At 38.5% G+C, this 17,769-nt stretch overlaps 1 protein-coding gene across 1 annotated transcript in view; it reads right to left on the minus strand.

Moving 5' to 3' along the window:
* Window positions 647-17,769, minus strand: part of GPATCH2 (G-patch domain containing 2) — a 202,139-nt gene continuing 185,016 nt past the window's right edge. Inside the window, exon 10 of the mRNA XM_005690474.3 lies at window positions 647-4,583. Coding sequence (XP_005690531.1) covers window positions 4,363-4,583 — 221 coding nt within the window. The 3' untranslated portion in view covers window positions 647-4,362. The remainder of the gene's footprint in view (window positions 4,584-17,769) is intronic.

Below are 17,769 nucleotides of genomic sequence, written 5' to 3' on the forward strand. Positions count from 1 at the left end.
AAATCAAATGTGTTTACCAATTTTTTCCCCTAAAACTTTTTAGAAAATGTTAACACTTTCTAGGACTGAAACATGAATAATGAATTTGGGGCTTCCCTGGTGGCTTAGACAGTAAAGAATCTGCCTGTGATGTAGGAGAGTTGAGTTTGATCCCGAGGTTGGGAAGATCCCCTGGAGAAGGTAATGGGAACTCACTCTAGTATTCTTGCCTGGAGAGAGAGGAGCTTGGTGGGCGACAGTTCATGGGGTAAATAAGAGTTGGGCATGACTTGAGCAACTAACACTTAATGGCTCTGTTCAATGTTAATTGTCAATGGGTAGTAATTACCAGGCCTTCCCTGGTAGCTCGGTTGGTAACGAATCAGCCTGCCATGGAGGAGACCCTGGTTCGATTCCTAAGTCAGGAAGATCCACTGAAGAAGGGATAGGCTACCCACTCCAGTATTCTCGGGCTTCCCTGGTGGCTCAGCTGGTAAAGAATCTGCCTGCAATGTAGGAGACCTGGGTTTGATCCCTGGGCTGGGAAGATCCCCAGGAGAAGAGAATGGTTACCCACTCCAGTATTCTGGCCTGGAGAATTCCATGGACTGTATAGTCCATGGGGTCACAAAGAGTCAGACACAACTGAGCGACTTTCAGTAATTTAAAAAAACAAGTCCTTTCAACTTTATTTTTTATTATTTCAAGAGGGAAACATTTAAAGCACAAAGACAATGACTGCTTATAAATAACATTCTTAAACATAATGTTTATTCTTTCATTCTTTGTTGTACTATTATTATATCTTTCCACTAAAAGAAAAAAAATCCAAAATATTCTTTGCTAAACAACTTCATTTTACAATACCACTTTTTTTGTTTTAAAAGAAAAACAGAGCATAGGAGGAAATGGTTTTAAAAAGCATGTCAGCAGTGATTTTTCTCTTTCATGAAATATCTGCTCAAAATGGAAGCATATTGAAGAGAAGCAATTGTCAGTTCAATTAACTGCAAGAATATCAATTCACAATGCTGATATTAATAAAATGCAATTATTTTGCAATCTGTAAATTGCACAGAGTCATGCCCTGTAAACATACCTGTATGCATACATTAGGCATATCTTTAACCCTACTGTCTTAACTTCTCTTTGATAGCAACAGTATCAGTTATAAAGTCTGTTTTCAAATGTTGATACCAGTTAACTGGTAAATGTTAGTTAACAGTGGATTTTCTTTTAAAGGAGACCATATAATTAAAAAATTAAAGCAAAGAAATTTGAGGGGGTAACATTGCCTTAAAAATTGTATATGGGGAGAAAGAAGGAAGTAAATGACACCAATACACAATCTGGTTAATATCAAGTATAACAAGTATATAAAGGCAAAATGTTGAATTGCTAATGTAGCCCCACACAGTCTCTCGGCTACTTGCTGGGGAATAGATAACTTGGATAGTAATGGAAGAGACTTATGCATTCTCTAAAAGTTTTAGTACAAGCAATTAATTTGATACAAGGCTTAGATTCTATAGAAGTGGTGGCTTTATGAAGGACAGAGAAAAATCTAACTGCCTTTTCACGGAGATATGATGGATACATTCTGAAACATGAATTCTTTTGGATGCTTTGGGTTCTATAGGCATAGGAACTGGTAAAAATTAACTTTACAACAACTGTAAATTAGTGAACTTCATATCTTCTAGATATTTGATGTACATTAAAAATTCCACTTTTCAATTGTGTTCTTTTCTCTGATTAAGTTCAGGTCCAAGCAGAACTTCAGATGTGCAATGATCATTCTTAAATTTCACTGAAAAGTGAAGGGAGGTCTGTGTGAGAGCAGGGGGAATGCTTGGGAAGTCATCACTTCTCTGCTTTGAGGATTGATTCATGTATTCTGTAAACACTCCTGTAGAATAAGACATGTTTGAAATCTTCTGTGAGTCACAGACAGGGCTCAAGATGTCAATATTGAGACCTTTATTCTATTAAGGGAAAATATAAAGATGAATTATTTTGGGAGGTGGAGTTAGAGAACACCTGAGTTCAGTGATATCTTAGAAAGTTTCTTCAGAAGACTGATGCCTGTCCAGGAGAACAAGGAAAAATATTTATAAAGCTGCGACATTTAGCTAAGGAGTTCCCCCGTGCCAGCTCGAGTGAGGTCTGCTCTTCCTCACCGTGAGAGATGGACCATGGTGAAGTGAAAAACATTGGTCAAGTCCATGGGAATTCGGTATCAGTCAGTCTCACAAAAACCTCATTGTGTTTTACCTGTGGCTCCAAATTTGGCTTTTCAAAATTCTAGGATTTTAAAAGATCTTCAGGCAGTGGAATTAAAACAAACTTATGGACAGACCTTAGAGTGCTATATGCTACCATAAAGAAGTTTTAAACCGAAATACAGACAGCTTTTTGCACCTTATGTAGATAGAATGAGTATTCAATAAAAAATATTTTCTTTAAAAATGGTGAATTTTCAAGTACAGACATTTAGGAAAGCATCAAACAACAGAGTTACTTTATCCAATAAGAATGCTCACCTGGTAGGCTAAGAAGGGCATAAGAAATGCAACTCATCTGGTAGCCTATGGTTCCCTAACCAACTTGTCCTCTTACCATGATAACCCTAGAAAAGAAGATAATTCTTAAAAGGAACCTGTAAGTGGGCAAACCATTAAGCCTTTCAAAGAGCACGCTGAACTTCCTCTCCCTAACGAGCAGTGTAATCTTTAGAGGACCACGTGGGACAGGTCTCTTACACGCACAAACCTCCCTTCCCCACTGTCAGACTCTTGGCTACTGTCAAATTCCCAAAAGCCTGTTAGAGAGGAGCCAAGAGGAATATTATCACAGTAAAATTACTGTGTGATCCTATAATGGTGCAGACATGTCATTATACATTAGTCCAAGCCCATAGAATGTTCCACACCAAGAGTGGACTGTAATATAAACTGTGGAGTTTGGGTGACTTTGATGTGTCAATGTAGTCTCCACAACTGTAACAAATATACCACTTTGGGGGGGAGGATGTACATAATGAGTGAAGCTATGCATGTGTGCAGGGAGGGGATATTTGAGCAATCTCTGTACCTTTCCATTAATTTTGCTGTGAATATAAAACTGCCCTAGAAAAACAAAGCTGAAAAAACATTAGGAGGTTGATTCACCTGTGTTATCTTGGCCTTCACTCAACCAATAAAAGTCATTACAAAAGAGAATATCATTATTAGTTCTTACTAACGAAGACAATAACCAACCAACATCTAAACTAAGAGCAATTCAGAATCTTGGACATTATGAAGCAGAGGATTCAGATGTAACAATACTAGGCACATAATCAAAATGACTTGTTTTGCTTCGTTTTAAAGTAACTGCTTAGGTGTTAGAAAGGGCAAACAGTACCGTTCTTTTTTTTTTTTTTGTACACCTTGTAAACCGGATGGATCTTTGCCAGAAATCTCAATTCTTGGGAGAGCCATTAAAATCTTCAAATAAATTGAGTCGATATTCTAACTTACTCCGATGGTTAAAATTTAAAATCAGTTTACTACAGTTGAGTTGATCTTAAAAAAAATATCAACCTTTGGGAACAAAGAGGTAGAAGGAAGTCTAGATTATTAATAGAGTTTATAACTCAGTCGTGGTGAATTTAAAAAATACATTTTTCTTTCCATAATTATTTTATGTTCTAAATGAGGTAAAATTGATAAGATCTGCAGTAAAGTCATGTTGAGGGCACTGTGGTGATCACAATGATGAGGTTTATTTTTGTCGACATGTCAGAGGGCAACATTAATTGCTGTTTGTCAGCTACAGTGTCCAAGGATAGAAGATGAATGGGCGTCACCCTGTTGAGGAATCCTAACAAAAAAGTCAAATTCAAGGAATACGAAATTGGCCAGCCTTTCAAAAAAAGATGTGCTTAGGACGTCACTGATGTGATGACAGGTGTTTTCGGTTAGGACAGACAGGGATGAGGTGGAACACAACCCTTTCCGGCCAATCCTATTTTAGAAACACGTAGGCGTGCTCGGTCGTGGGTGCATCAAGCGCACGCAGGAATGGATCAAGCTAAAACATGAGAAATTACTGACAGTACAAGATCAAAATAAATAGCAGAAACGGGCTGTTCCTTACACCTAGAATGCGAGTCACTGAAAAATTTTAAAAGGTGAAGGTTTTTACTTTAGCACCATGGACTGTGATGAAATCCCATTTCTATCACTCTGGCAGAACTGTAGCAGCTAGGAAGCTAGAGGGACAAGTCTGAGGCTTTGATGTTAGATTTCAGCTTCAACCACAGAAGCTATGCTGTCATTTTAGAACAATGGGCTATAGAGAGCGAATAAAACTTGCTAAACAGCTCCTCTGCTTTTCCTCTTAGGCGGATTTTCCTGAATTGGAGGCAGTGGTTGCAGGGGTGCTTTTTGGTAGAGGAAACCCAAGTCCTAATCCTTTTGGCCTCTGCAGGGCTGGAATCGGCTCAGCCATCCCCTTGCCGTCTCGTCCGAGGCCTGTCCCAGGTGTCCAGCCCATATTCTGGAGCATTCGGTTTCCAATGTTGTTTTCTAGGATTGGCTGGGCGTTTTCTCCTACAAATCCTGGAATCAGAAAACGAAAAAAACAAAACAAAACAAAATCCCACGTTAGTATGAACACAGATGAAGGCCCTCTTAGGCTAAGAAAACCACATTCTTCGAAGTTTTCCTTTCAACAAAATACTGGGGAGGGTTCTTTATTCATCTTTGGATAAAGAGCTTGCTGTAGTAGAAGGCTCAATGGAAAAAGACCATGGTTTCAGCTCTTCCACTTAGTAGTTATTTAACTTCTTTGGGTTTCTGTTTTCTGATCTGTAAAATAGGCATAATACAAAGCAATCAAAACTCGAATTACCAGACCATTTCTTGTGGTTATTCTTCCTTGATAATTAAGGGAGTGATCATCAAGCAAGCCAACGTTACAGCCCGTGTAGGAAGAAAAGGGGCCAAAGTATGGACTCCCTGGTGGCTCAGTGGTAAAGAATCCGCCTGCCAGCGCAGAAGGTGCAGGTTTGATCCCTGGGTCGGGAAGATCCCCTGGAGAAGGAAATGGCAACCTGCCCGTTTTCTTGCCTGGAAAATTCCATGGACAGAGATGCCTGGAGGGCTACAGTCTGTGGGGTCACAATAGTGTTGGACACGACTTAGGGATTAAATAACAACAGCTTAAAACCATCTTGGTTTTAGGGAGAATATATTCAGTACCGTCTCCTATATTGAAGCTTCCTCGAAAGTCTGTTGTAGAATTCTGGGCTATAGTGTTTGCCTATAATTCCATGCCTAGGGTTCCAGGGATGAAGATGGCTCACTTACCAAAGGTCTGCAGGATGCCTGTGGCATCCAAGCTCCGTCCTGGGTCTAGCATGTTTCTGTTTTGAAATGAGGGCTGTGTTTTCCAAGACAGTCTGAGAGTTGAAATGCGCAGGTGCTGACATCACTCACTGCTGTCAAAGGCTTGAGAGTCAGCTGTCTCTCCTGGGCCCTCATCCCCCTCCATCCCTTTCCCATCATCGTCCATCTTTCCTCCCTGATTTGGGTTTCTAACAGCACAGTCTACCCCACCTCTACCCCCCAAAATTGGGATTCTTCATCCTCCTCTTTCTCTAAGACTGTATATAAGGATCCTTTTAAGCACCAATAACAATAACAAAAATACTGCCTATGGGACCACAGTGTATAGTATTCTGTTTCTTGATGTGGTTAGTGGCTACAGTAGTGACCAATTTATTACTGTTCTTTAAAACTCCACCTATACATTTCATTCCAATCTCTGTATATGCGCTGCTCAGTTGCTAGGTCACATCCGACTCTTTGTGACCCGATGGACTGTAGCCTGCCAGGTTACGCTGTCCATGGGATTTTCCAGGAAAGAATACTGGAAAGCGAAAGTCGCTCAGTTGTGTCCGACTTTTTGCGACCCCATGGACTATACAGTCCATGGAATTCTCCAGGCCAGAACACTGGAGTGGGTAGCCTTTCCCTTCCCCAGGGCATCTTCCCAACCTAAGGATCGAACCCAGGTCTCCCGCGTTGCAGGCAGATTCTTTACAGAGGTTGCCATTTCCTCCTGTAGGGGATCTTCCCAACCCATGGATTGAACCCGTATCTTCTGAGTCTCCAGCACTGGCAGGTGGATTCTTTACCATTGAGCCACTTGGGAAGTCTCTGGTATATGTATTTCATAGTAAAAACATAAATAACAGTAGGTACTAAAAGACATGTCAGAGTTGAACTAACAGTATATTTAATCTGGTAATTAGTATCTGGTTTTCTGAAGAACAGTGAGTGGGTTGTTCCTCAGGATTCTAACTTACAGAAGGGAACTGCAAAGTGATAGAGATAAGTTATATACCTGAAACTGATGAGTTTATAACTAAAACTGGTGAGTTTTATAACGAACTATAGAGCAATCATCAATGGATTTTTGCAAGACCTTTACTGAACATTTTGATAATCTTCAGAGCATCTTCAGACTGAGAAAAGAATACACTACTGTCATTGCTAACTTCATTACAGGGAGTGAGAACTGGATTACCACAATAATGAGTTGGTTTTGGACTTGTCAGATTGGTTTTTAGCTCACTGAAGCAAGTATCTTAACATGTAATAGAAAAAAACCCTTCAATTGCCAGCAGCATGAATGGCCAAAGACTGGCACCAAAGGAAAACTCTGGACTAATATTTACTGCTTGACAAAGGCAAAATAAAAATACACAGAGATTTTATATATTTATCTAATTATACAAAAATATACATAAACATATAAAATATAAAAATGGGCTTCTTAATTACCACACAAACAAAACAAAGATAAGCCTTTTGTTAAAACTTGTTTAATAACAAAAAGACAATTAAGGTTTTTAAGTTTTTACTTTAAAATTATGATAATGTCAACAACAAGGCATCTCATTTTTTTCTGAACAGCTACTTCTCAGGTATGTCAGGTTACATGGCCTACTAGCATTTTGTTTTATATCCCTAATTTTTCTGCGATCACCAGAAATTAGTTTAATCCATTGATAAGCTAAGGTCAGATCAGAGGTCTAACGAGGCTTCAGGCTACACATCTGTTACAGTTTTGATATAAGAGATTGCAAAGGTTCAAGTTTAAACTTAAATATTTAGGAGAAAATACAAAGTCAATTTAAACCATCTCTGCAAAAACTGCAGGTTAGTTTTGAGTTCTGAAATGAACAGCAAATAACTGACTCATGACTGTAGTTTTAAAATGTTGGCATGTGGTGGCTCAGTAGTGGCCACTCGACTCCATCCTGCTTTTTAATTTATATTTTAAATTGATGTATACTTGATTTACAATGTTGTGTTAGTTTCTGGCGTAGAGCAAAGTGATTCAATTATACATACATATACAGTATATTTGCTTTCTTTTTTATATTCTTTTCAATTATCGTTTATCACAAGATATTGAATATAGTCCCTGCGCTACACAGTAGGGCTTTGTTATCTGTTTTATATATAGCAGCTTGACTGAACATCAAAATCTGCTCATCCCAAATTCCTATTTTATCCCTCCCCGATTTCTTTCCTCTTTTGGTAACCATAAGTTCATGCTTACTTTTTATACAGGCAGAAAAGAATTTATTCTATCTTTTTAATGCTGGTTTATTTCTCTTAATTAAAATGAAGCATTATCATCATGTAAAAAAAAAAGACCATTTGATTTCTTAAATGCTAAATCTTTCCCCATAGCAACACCGATTTCTGAATCAAAAAACAATGGCTATTCTATATAACTTTAAAAGAGAAAAAACAGATATTTCATTTTTCATGGAAAATGACTCTGGCGTGAGATCTACTGTTGGTCTCTCATCCTTCTTTTATGAGATTAAGACATGGGAGTGGAACAACTCCGTCTCAGCACAGCATCTGACAACCATAATTTCCTTTTCTTTTGCTCCTGGCGGTGCTAAATCCTTTAAGTCCTTTCCTGGGAGGCTCTCCTCCTGCTCGGGCAATTTTAGCAATACATAGCCTGCTAACCCTTCTGCAAGCTCCCGCTCCAGCCCCCTTTATTCTGGATCTCTTACATCTATTACAGCTGAGTCGGTCCTTTCCCCTCAAATCTTCCGAAGAGTATTGTGGATAGTAATTCACTTGCGTAATTGGCTCAAGAGATGAAAATCTTGTATCGGCCTCTCTTAGCTGCTAATCTATCCAGCTGACTGCAAGCCTAATTGGCAGCTTGTTTAGTAATTTGGCTCCTAAAGTGTTGTATTGATGTTGGATAAACAGCCAATGGAAGGGGAGGTGACACACGCTGCTTCCCACATAACACAGCGCATCGCTTCAGTCCTGACCCCGCATTCAGAAGGCTTTTAGTGGCCTGTGCCCATTCTTTCTTCCCACCCTCTTTCCCCATTACTTTACTAGTCAGCTGAAGAGCACGGTTATTATTATTATTTGTGACATTATTAGAATTGCCAGTTCTCATGCTGTCCTCTGGTCTCAGTAACTAATTTAGGGACATGGGTTTTTGACTGCTGTTAAGAAACAGCGTTGAGCACAGATTGGGCTGTGAGAAAGTGGTAAGGGTTAGTACTTTTCGTCAAATGTTTTAATTACTTCATTTTTTTAATATAGAAAAGCCTCACTGAGATCATTATACACTTTATCTGCAATAATGCAGATGTTTTTCATGTGAAGTTTGCAAAATGAAATCAGTTCAAATAGCCAACTGCTTAAAAATACAAGGCTCTTTTTAAACAATGAAATGTAAAACTAGTTTCTTGATTTTTTTTTAACTAAGTGAAAAAAACTTTGCATAGTAGGGAATGAAAGACATGGTTGATACTGACATGTTTGGAGAAGGGAAAGTTTTTATTAACAGATATTTTGGTTATAGGGGCTTCCCAGGTAGCCCTAGTGGTAAAGAATCCACCTGCCAATGCAGGAGACACAAGCTAGGTGTGTTTGACCCCTGGGTCCAGAAGATCTCCAGGAAGAGGAAATGGCAACTTACTCCAGTATTCTTGCCTGAGAAATTCTATGGACAGAGGAGCCTGACAGGCTACAGTCCACGGGGTCACAAAGAGTTGGGCACGACTGAGCACACACATTTTGCTTATACAGATACATTTCTTATGGGATGCTGCTGCTGCTGCTGTTAAGTCACTTCAGTTGTGTCCAACTGTGTGACCCCACAGACGGCAGCCACCAGGCTCCCCCATCCCTGGGATTCTCCAGGCAAGAACACTGGAGTGGGTTGCCATTTCCTTCTCCAATGCATGAAAGTGAAAAGTGAAAGTGAATTCGCTCAGTCGTGTCCAACTCTTAGCAACCCCATGGACTGCACCCTACCAGGCTCCTCCATCCATGGGATTTTCCAGGCAAAGTACTGGAGTGGGGTGCCATTGCCTTCTCCATTCTTATGGGATGATTGTGTTAATATATCAAAGAATAGTGTTTTCAGAAAACTAAAACAGGGATATTTGTTTGCTATAATATGATCAGGACTATTTATGGTCTACCTACTATGTACCTGGTCTACCTACTATGTACCTACTATGTACCTGGTCTGTGCTTTACTTGTTAGGCATGCGACATTCATAATCTCCATTCCTCATAACAATTGTGCAAGGCGGGGGGAGTACTGATATAATGGGCCTCGGAGAGATGAACTGCTTGACCATTACCACATAGTAGGCTAAGATTCAAACCTTGGTGAAGTTTACTCTAAAAACCTACATACTTTCCATTACCTACCCTGCCTTCCTACAAGAATTAATGGCAAATAAACAACTCCAGTGGAGATGATGGTCCAAATTGTTTTTAAAAAATTAATTGGGTTACACGTCAATTGCAGTATCAACTTCTCTCAATTTGCATTTGGACAATACAGAGCATGGTACTCACAATGACACAGTTGGATAACTTACAATATAGTATCTGCGGCTCTCAGAGGTTACCAGTGCTTCTGTGGCCGTGATTTCTTTCAGCAACCTGAAACGTTATTATTGGCTCCGCTTACAGAACAAACTAAGGTTTAAAGAGGTAATAATGATTGTTGTTTAGTTGCTAAGTCGTGTTCAACTCTTCCGTGACCTCATGGATTGCAGCCCCTCCCCACAGGCTCCTCCATCCATGAGATTTCCCAGGCAAGAATACTGGGTCACCATTACCTTCTCTAGGGGATCTTCCTGACTCAGGGATCGAGCCCATGTCTCCTGCATTGGCAGGTGGGTTCTTTACCACGGCGCCACCAGGCAAGCCCTTCAAGAGGTAATGCATCTGCCCAAAGTCACCCAGTTAGAAAGTGCCCCAGTTAGAGTGTGAATTTAGGGCCCCTGCATCTTAATGTTACCCTTTCACTGACTGAGCATCGATCCTAAAATATTCCATCATCATTAGTTTCTATGATGTCATTTCTTCTGCCACATTGTCCCAAATGACAGAGAGTTTAATATATTCACAAATTTTCTGGAAAAAACTGTTCATCTAAATTAACAGAGCAAGTCTGAAGAGTGTTTCGATTCTTCTGAAATACCTCAAAATTCACTTTGTTATTAACCCAGCTACTTTTTCTTTGGCTGATATTTAAATGGAAATCTGCTTTAGCTGTATTTATCATAAACAGCATGTACTGAGTTTTGCTCGTTTATCCATTATAATGATCCCAGAATTTAACGGATGCGTTTACTCCGTTTACAGGTATTGTGATCATTGATATATCTGGGTTATTTTTACAATGTCACTTAAAGATATTTACCTTGCTTTCTCTATACTTTTTACTTCCTCTTTTCTGGCATCCACGGCTTGCTTATACTACCTTGAAAATTATATATTATTTGTCTGTTCTTTAATTTTTAAACATCAACATGCATACCTGGCTTTATTATTCCCTCACATTTTACATCTTATTGTTGTTCAGAGTTTTAGCTCCATCTTACTTTCTTATTATTTAAATTTATTTATTTTTAATTGGAGGATAATTGCTTTATAGTATTGTGTTGGTTTCTGTCATACATCAACATGAGTCAGCCATAGGTATACGTATGTCCCCTCCCTCCTGAACCTCCCTCCCACCTTAAATCCCATCCCACCCCCCTTGGTTGTTGCAGAGCACCAGGTCTGTGCTCCCTATGTAATACAGCAGATTTTGACTGGCTATCTAATTTTACACGGTTAATGCATATGTTTCAATGCTACTCCATCTGCCTTTATACACCCAAATTAATCCACCTATGACTGTGTGGATCACAATAAACTGTGGAAAATTCTGAGAGAGATGGGAATTCCAGACCACCTGACCTGCCTCTTGAGAAATCTGTCTGCAGGTCAGGAAGCAACAGTTAGAACTGGACATGGAACAACAGATTGGCTTTAAATAGGAAAAGGAGTATGTCAAGGCTGTATATTGTCACCCTGCTTATTTAACTTCTATGCAGAGTACATCCTGAGAAACACTGGACTGGAAGAAACACAAGCTGGAATCAAGATTGCAGGGAGAAATATCAATAACCTCAGATATGCAGATGACACCACCCTTATGGCAGAAAGTGAAGAGGAACTAAAAAGCCTCTTGATGAAAGTGAAAGTGGAGAGTGAAAAAGTTGGCTTAAAGCTCAACATTCAGAAAAGGAAGATCATGGCATCTGGTCCCATCACTTCATGGGAAATAGATGGGGAAACAGTGGAAAGTGTCAGACTTTATTTTGTTGGGCTCCAAAATCACTGCAGATGGTGACTGCAGCCATGAAATTAAGATGTTTACTCCTTGGAAGAAAAGTTATGACGAACCTAGATAGCATATTTAAAAGCAGAGACATTACTTTGCCGACTAAGGTCCGTCTAGTCAAGGCTATGGTTTTCCCAGTGGTCATCTATGGATGTGAGAGTCATGTATGGAAAGCTGAGTGCCGAAGAATTGATGCTTTTGAACTGTGGTGTTGGAGAAGACTCTTGAGAGTCCCTTGGACTGCAAGGAGATCCAACCAGTCCATTCTGAAGGAGATCAGCCCTGGGATTTCTTTGGAAGGAATGATGCTAAAGCTGAAACTCCAGTACTTCGGCCACCTCATGCGAAGAGTTGACTCATTGGAAAAGACTCTGATGCTGGGAGGGATTGGGGGCAGGAGGAGAAGGGGACCACAGAGGATGAGATGGCTGGATGTCATCACGAACTCGATGGACACAACTCTGAGTGAACTCCGGGAGTTGGTGGACAGGGAGGCCTGGTGTGCTGCGATTCGTGGGGTCGCAAAGAGTCGGACACGACTGAGCGACTGAACTGAACTGATGGTCACTGCCACCATCATCACTATTAGTTTTATACATTCAGTGTAAAGTTTAGCTTTATGCACATTTAATGATTACTTTGCTCCCAATTCCTTCTTGATTTTTATCCTTTTTTTTATGGATTTTTTTTTTTTTTTTTTTTTTTTTACAAAAGTTATTAAATTTAGTAATGATGGGTCTTTATCTGAAAATGTCTCGGTTTCATTCCTTGGGAAATAATTTAACTGGGATAGAAAACTCTAGGTTGATTCCGTTATCTCATCTCAGCACTTTGAAAATATTATCTCTTATTTTCTTGGTTGTATCACTCTTAAGTTTGTTGCCAGTATAATTTCATTCCTGTGTAAGTTATATCGTTTCTCCTTGGCTGCCTTTAAGTTCTTCTCTTGTGTTTGATGCTCTAAAGTTTTATTATGGTGTGTCGAGGTATGACTCCATTTGTATTTACTATTTCCTGATAATTTTGTACATGAAGATTTAAGTTTTCTTCAGTTGTAAAAATTCTGTTATTACTGAATTCTATAAATATTCTCCTGGAATAGTGTACCTCATTCTTCTATTATTTTTCTGAAAGTTATATTAGACATATACTGAACTTCATGCTCCTTCAAGTACCCTGACCATGCTTTTACATTTTCCATGCTTGATCCCTCTGTGCTTTTGGGCTTCCCAGGTAGCTCAGTGGTAAAGAACCTGCCTGCTAATGCAAGAGACACAGAAGTAGGTTTGATCCCTGGGTTGGGGAGATCCTCTGGAGTAGGAAATGGCAACCGACTCCAGTATTCCTGCCTGGAGAATCCCAGAGCAGCCTGGCAGGTTATAGTCCATGGGATCAAAAAGAGTCAGACACGACTGAGGAACTGAGAGCAGGCTTCTTTTAGGCAGTCTCTTCAGATTACTCGTCAAATTCACTGGTTTTGCTACTGTAGTTTGCTTGTTTGTATCTAATGTGCTATTCAACCCATCAAGTGAAGCTATGATTTTTAAGATTTTTTTCAAAACAAAATAATCTCAAATTTCTACTTGTATTTTTTTTTTTTTTTTTAACCACAGCTGTCTTTTCTCTTTCCAGTTATTCCCTTTCATTTTTTAATCTGTTTTTACAACTAGTTCTGTTAGTTTTGGATTGTGAGACCATCTTCAGGAGGTTTTCATTTGGGGTGATTCTTGAGGCTTGGGTTGAAGGCATGTACCTCTACAGTGGTCTTGCATTTCCTTCAAAGACCAGTTTTGATGCTAAGTTTTGGCACAGTGTCATTTTAAACTAGAGTCTCATGTAGGGGTAGGCCCTTGGTTACTTATCTTCAGAGTTTTCCAGTTAGAGCCCAGGTAGAAACCAGACTCTTTATTTTCGTGTCCTTGTGAGTGAGTTTTGTTTCTAGTTTGCCCTGTTCTGAGGACAGAGCTTTTCAGATATTCTGTTCCCCAGCTTGGCTCTTTCCCCAAGGAACCAACATGCCTCCGGACTTCCTAGACTGGTTCCTCAGAATGAGTTCTCTCTTTCCCATGGTCTCAGTAATGCATCTAAAGAGATGGTTTTGCATTTTATTCAGCATGTCCAGGAATTCTGTAGTTTGAATATTTTCTCACTAGTCTTTTAAACTGTCAGGAATAGAAATTATTTTCTTTCTTTCTTTTTTTTTAAATTGGAGTATAGTTGCTTTACAATGTGATAGTTTCTGCTGCAGAGCAAAGTGAATCAGCTATACATATACATACAGTCCCTCTTCTGGGGATTTGCCTCCCACGTAGTTCACCACAGAGCACTGAGTTGAGTTCCCTGTGCCGTACAGTAGTTTCTTATTGGTTATCTGTTTTATACGTAGCAGTGCACATATATGTTAATCTCCATCTTCCAGTCCATCCCACCCCCTCCCTTCTCTGCTTGATGTCCAAGCAGTGGTTCTCTATGGCTGTGTCTCTATTTCTGCTTTGTAAGTAAGTTCATCTATATCATTTTTCTAGATTCTGCACAGATGCGTTAATACACAGTAGTCATCTTTCTGTTTCTGACTTACTTCATTCCAGCCACATCTCTGCAAATGGCATGATTTCCTTCCTTTTCATGGCTGAGTAATATTCCATTACGTATACATATTTATATGCATACACACGCACGTCTATAACACCTTCTTTATCCATTCCTCTGTTAATGGACATTGAGGTTGCTTCCATATCCTGGCCATCGCAAACAGCGCCGCAGGGAACACCAGGGTGCATGTGCGATAGTTACTTTCTATCTACTATGTGTGCTTACTCTTTCCTTAAGTGTTTCTTGTATCGTATGACAATGGAGAGCTGTTTAAAATGCTTCTGAGACACATGACTGAAAGGTGGTCCATATATCCTAGAGAGAGAGGGTAATGTATTTCCTAGGCTTTTGCTATATGTTTGGATGTAGTTTGGTTTCAAAATGAATAGCAACAACCCCTTTCCCCCGCCAAGTCTGCCTGTTTCAAAATCCGGGGAGAGAGAAGATAATCTACAGTGGTCATACAGATCCAGGGATAAAAGAAAGTAAAAATATAATTATTGATAGGATAAATTTGAGCAACTGAAGAGTTATAGCACCTGGGAGAGGAGCTTGGGTACATCACACATTTCCTGATTATGTTCAGTATGACTTAAACGAATACCTTTGAAAAATTTTCACCCTTTATGATTTACAGTCTGCCTTTATCACCTTCAATATTTATAAAGATTATTTTACTATTGAAGTATCAGTAGGATGCAGAGGAAAAAACAGAAAAGCCACAAAAAGCTGTAATGTAACTCCCTGCTAAGAACTTGCATGTCCACAAAGACATAGTTACTCTGGAGCAATATCTATACTGAAATATTGAACTTCAGTAGGTATTTCTCTGCATAATTTAAAATGTAGAGAAGAAGTCTACTACTTATGGTGAATACTTTCCCTCTGGTAATATTTCAATAGAAAACAACATAGAAATAGCAAGTGCTAACTGTGGACCGCAATAAATTTAGTAATGCATAAAGACAAAACATTTAAAAAATACGGGAGCCATAATATCTCAATAAACATACTGAAATCTTTTTAACTATCAAAACCTCAGTAAGCTATGACTTCCACCCCAACATAAGACCCTAACCAACACTGCTGATGGCCTTTAAAAACATGTTAATAATATCCTTCCTATTTTGTTCATTTCTTGTCTTCACCCTCACTGATGACATTTTTCAAACTATAAAATGCACTCTGCTGGCAAACCTTCTCGCTTCAACAATTCTCTCTTTTATAACAGTAAGTCTACATCCTCTGCTACTGAAACACCCACTGTCTTTTGCTGTGTGACTTTGAATGAGGCAGAGAACAAGCCGTACATTTAAAAATCAATACCTAACCTTATCAATATTCATTTTACTTTGTCAATACAAAATACAAAGGTGAAAGAGCAGTAAATAAGCTAAAGCACTGAAATAAATTCGGTGTTCCTGTCACAATTAATAAATGTTCAACCGGTAACACTGCCGGCTGGTCTATAGCTTTATAAAGCGACTCAAATTATGCTTCAATGTTATTGCTACACAGGGTGAGTAAAATTTTCAATACAATAAGCACATAAAAATGATCAGATTTGGGGTTATTAATTGCACAGGGGACTTTAAATCTTCAAAAAAATATAACATTATAAATACAAAATATGTAACTGTTTATCTTCAGCATCTTAAATTATTGTATAAACATAGTTTGGGATTATAAAGTTAAAGTGCCTAGTTGTAGTTATCTGACAATTTTTTGCTAAACCTTTCCTAAAGCTGCTGTTTTGTCCCTATCCTATTTCATATATACTCCAGAGGGGATCACTGAACAATATTCAGACTGTCAGCCTTTTAACTCTTATTCTTGATTTCAAATCAGAAAGTGTTACCCTCATCTGCCTTTTTCCAGCTTAGGATGAATGTTGACTAAAGACAAAAGAACTGTGAAAACGCATCTGTTTCAGTGTGTTTTGGGGGAAGTCTACAGAGGCCTAGACAATGGCAGGAATAGTATCCTTCAAATCATTCTACATTCTAACCTACCTTGGAAGCTAATGAAGATAAGATTCTTTGTTATGTGACTGACTATATATTCCAGAACTTGAAAAATGTCATTTTTGGAGACAAGATGATCTAGGATTCATAAACTCATTAACAAAGTGTATTTATGCAAAAGCATTTCTTACGTGAATTTGGATAATAATCTTCACCTTAGAGCTGATTCATTAGTATTAGAAGATATTCTTTTTAAAACTAAGGATTTTTAAATAACCTCATTCTCTTCCTCCTTGAGAGGAACAGTTATGCATGGGATTTTTAAAAATGCATGAGTAACATAATTCTCCTACTCCAATACTATTTGATTAATTACAAAAAGGCATTAACTTTCTACGAATTATGTTTTTTTAGGTAAAACAATGTAGCAATACAATCAAAATTTTGAGTTGTAAGGAGAATCACAAAAATTTTGAAAAGTAACATTTGGAATATGCTGGTAGATGCTTAGGAATGTTTTAGGCTAAAGTTTAATCTTTATACCCATCCTCTATAAAAAATGATTTCTTCTGATGCTGTTGAGTTGTCACATCAAAATCACCCTGTAGATATAATTATATTATCCTCTTCCCAACCATTACGTATTTTCCTTCTCACTTCACATATGTTCAGAGTGTTAGGACCTGACCCTGACAGTCTCTCTTACTTATTGCTGGCTCTGAAGTGCTTTAGTCACATTCCTAAGATTGTTCTTTGTACTATTTCTGCCACAAATGTTTGAATCATTGAAAGATAAGAGAATTCAGGAGACCATTCAACCAGAATGGGAGTATTAAAGAATCCTACACCTGCCTTATGCATGATTTGAATTGAAAAACTTATGACATGTATTTAATCTAAAAGTGGTTATATGTTCCTGTATAAAGACACACATTAGAGGTATACTAATGAATGTTCTGTATTTCTGTACAACAAATTTAGATAAAACGTTTCTGGCACTTCAGATATAAAATAGTCTGTATAAAAAATAAACTATATAATAGTCTCTCTATATATAATTACATAAAAAACATGGAATATGATGGTCTTTACCTATATATTCTTTCAAAAGGACCTAAGTATATTGTCACTAAAAGAAGATGGGTTTAGGAGTAATGCAGACATTGGCTTGAATCCTCCCTTTGCCCTTCAATCATTCTGCCTTCACAGATAGCTAAGAAGCCCACACATGTCCGAATCTTCATTTTATGCTGTACAGTGAATGAGAACAACATGTGAAACACCAAGTGGTTGCAAAGATAAAAAAACAATAATAAAGTTTTGGTACATAGTAGGCATTCAATAAGTGGTAAATTTTTATCTACATAAATATCTGTTGTAGTCGTTTTGTCTGACTCTTTGTGACCCCATGGACTGCAGCACGCCAAGCTTCCCTGTCCTTCACCATCTCCTAGCAAAGAGCAAACTCATGTCCATTGTGTCAATGATGCCATCCAAC

This window comes from Capra hircus, chromosome 16 (genome assembly GCF_001704415.2).
Source record: "Capra hircus breed San Clemente chromosome 16, ASM170441v1, whole genome shotgun sequence".
Classification (NCBI taxonomy): domain Eukaryota; kingdom Metazoa; phylum Chordata; class Mammalia; order Artiodactyla; family Bovidae; genus Capra; species Capra hircus.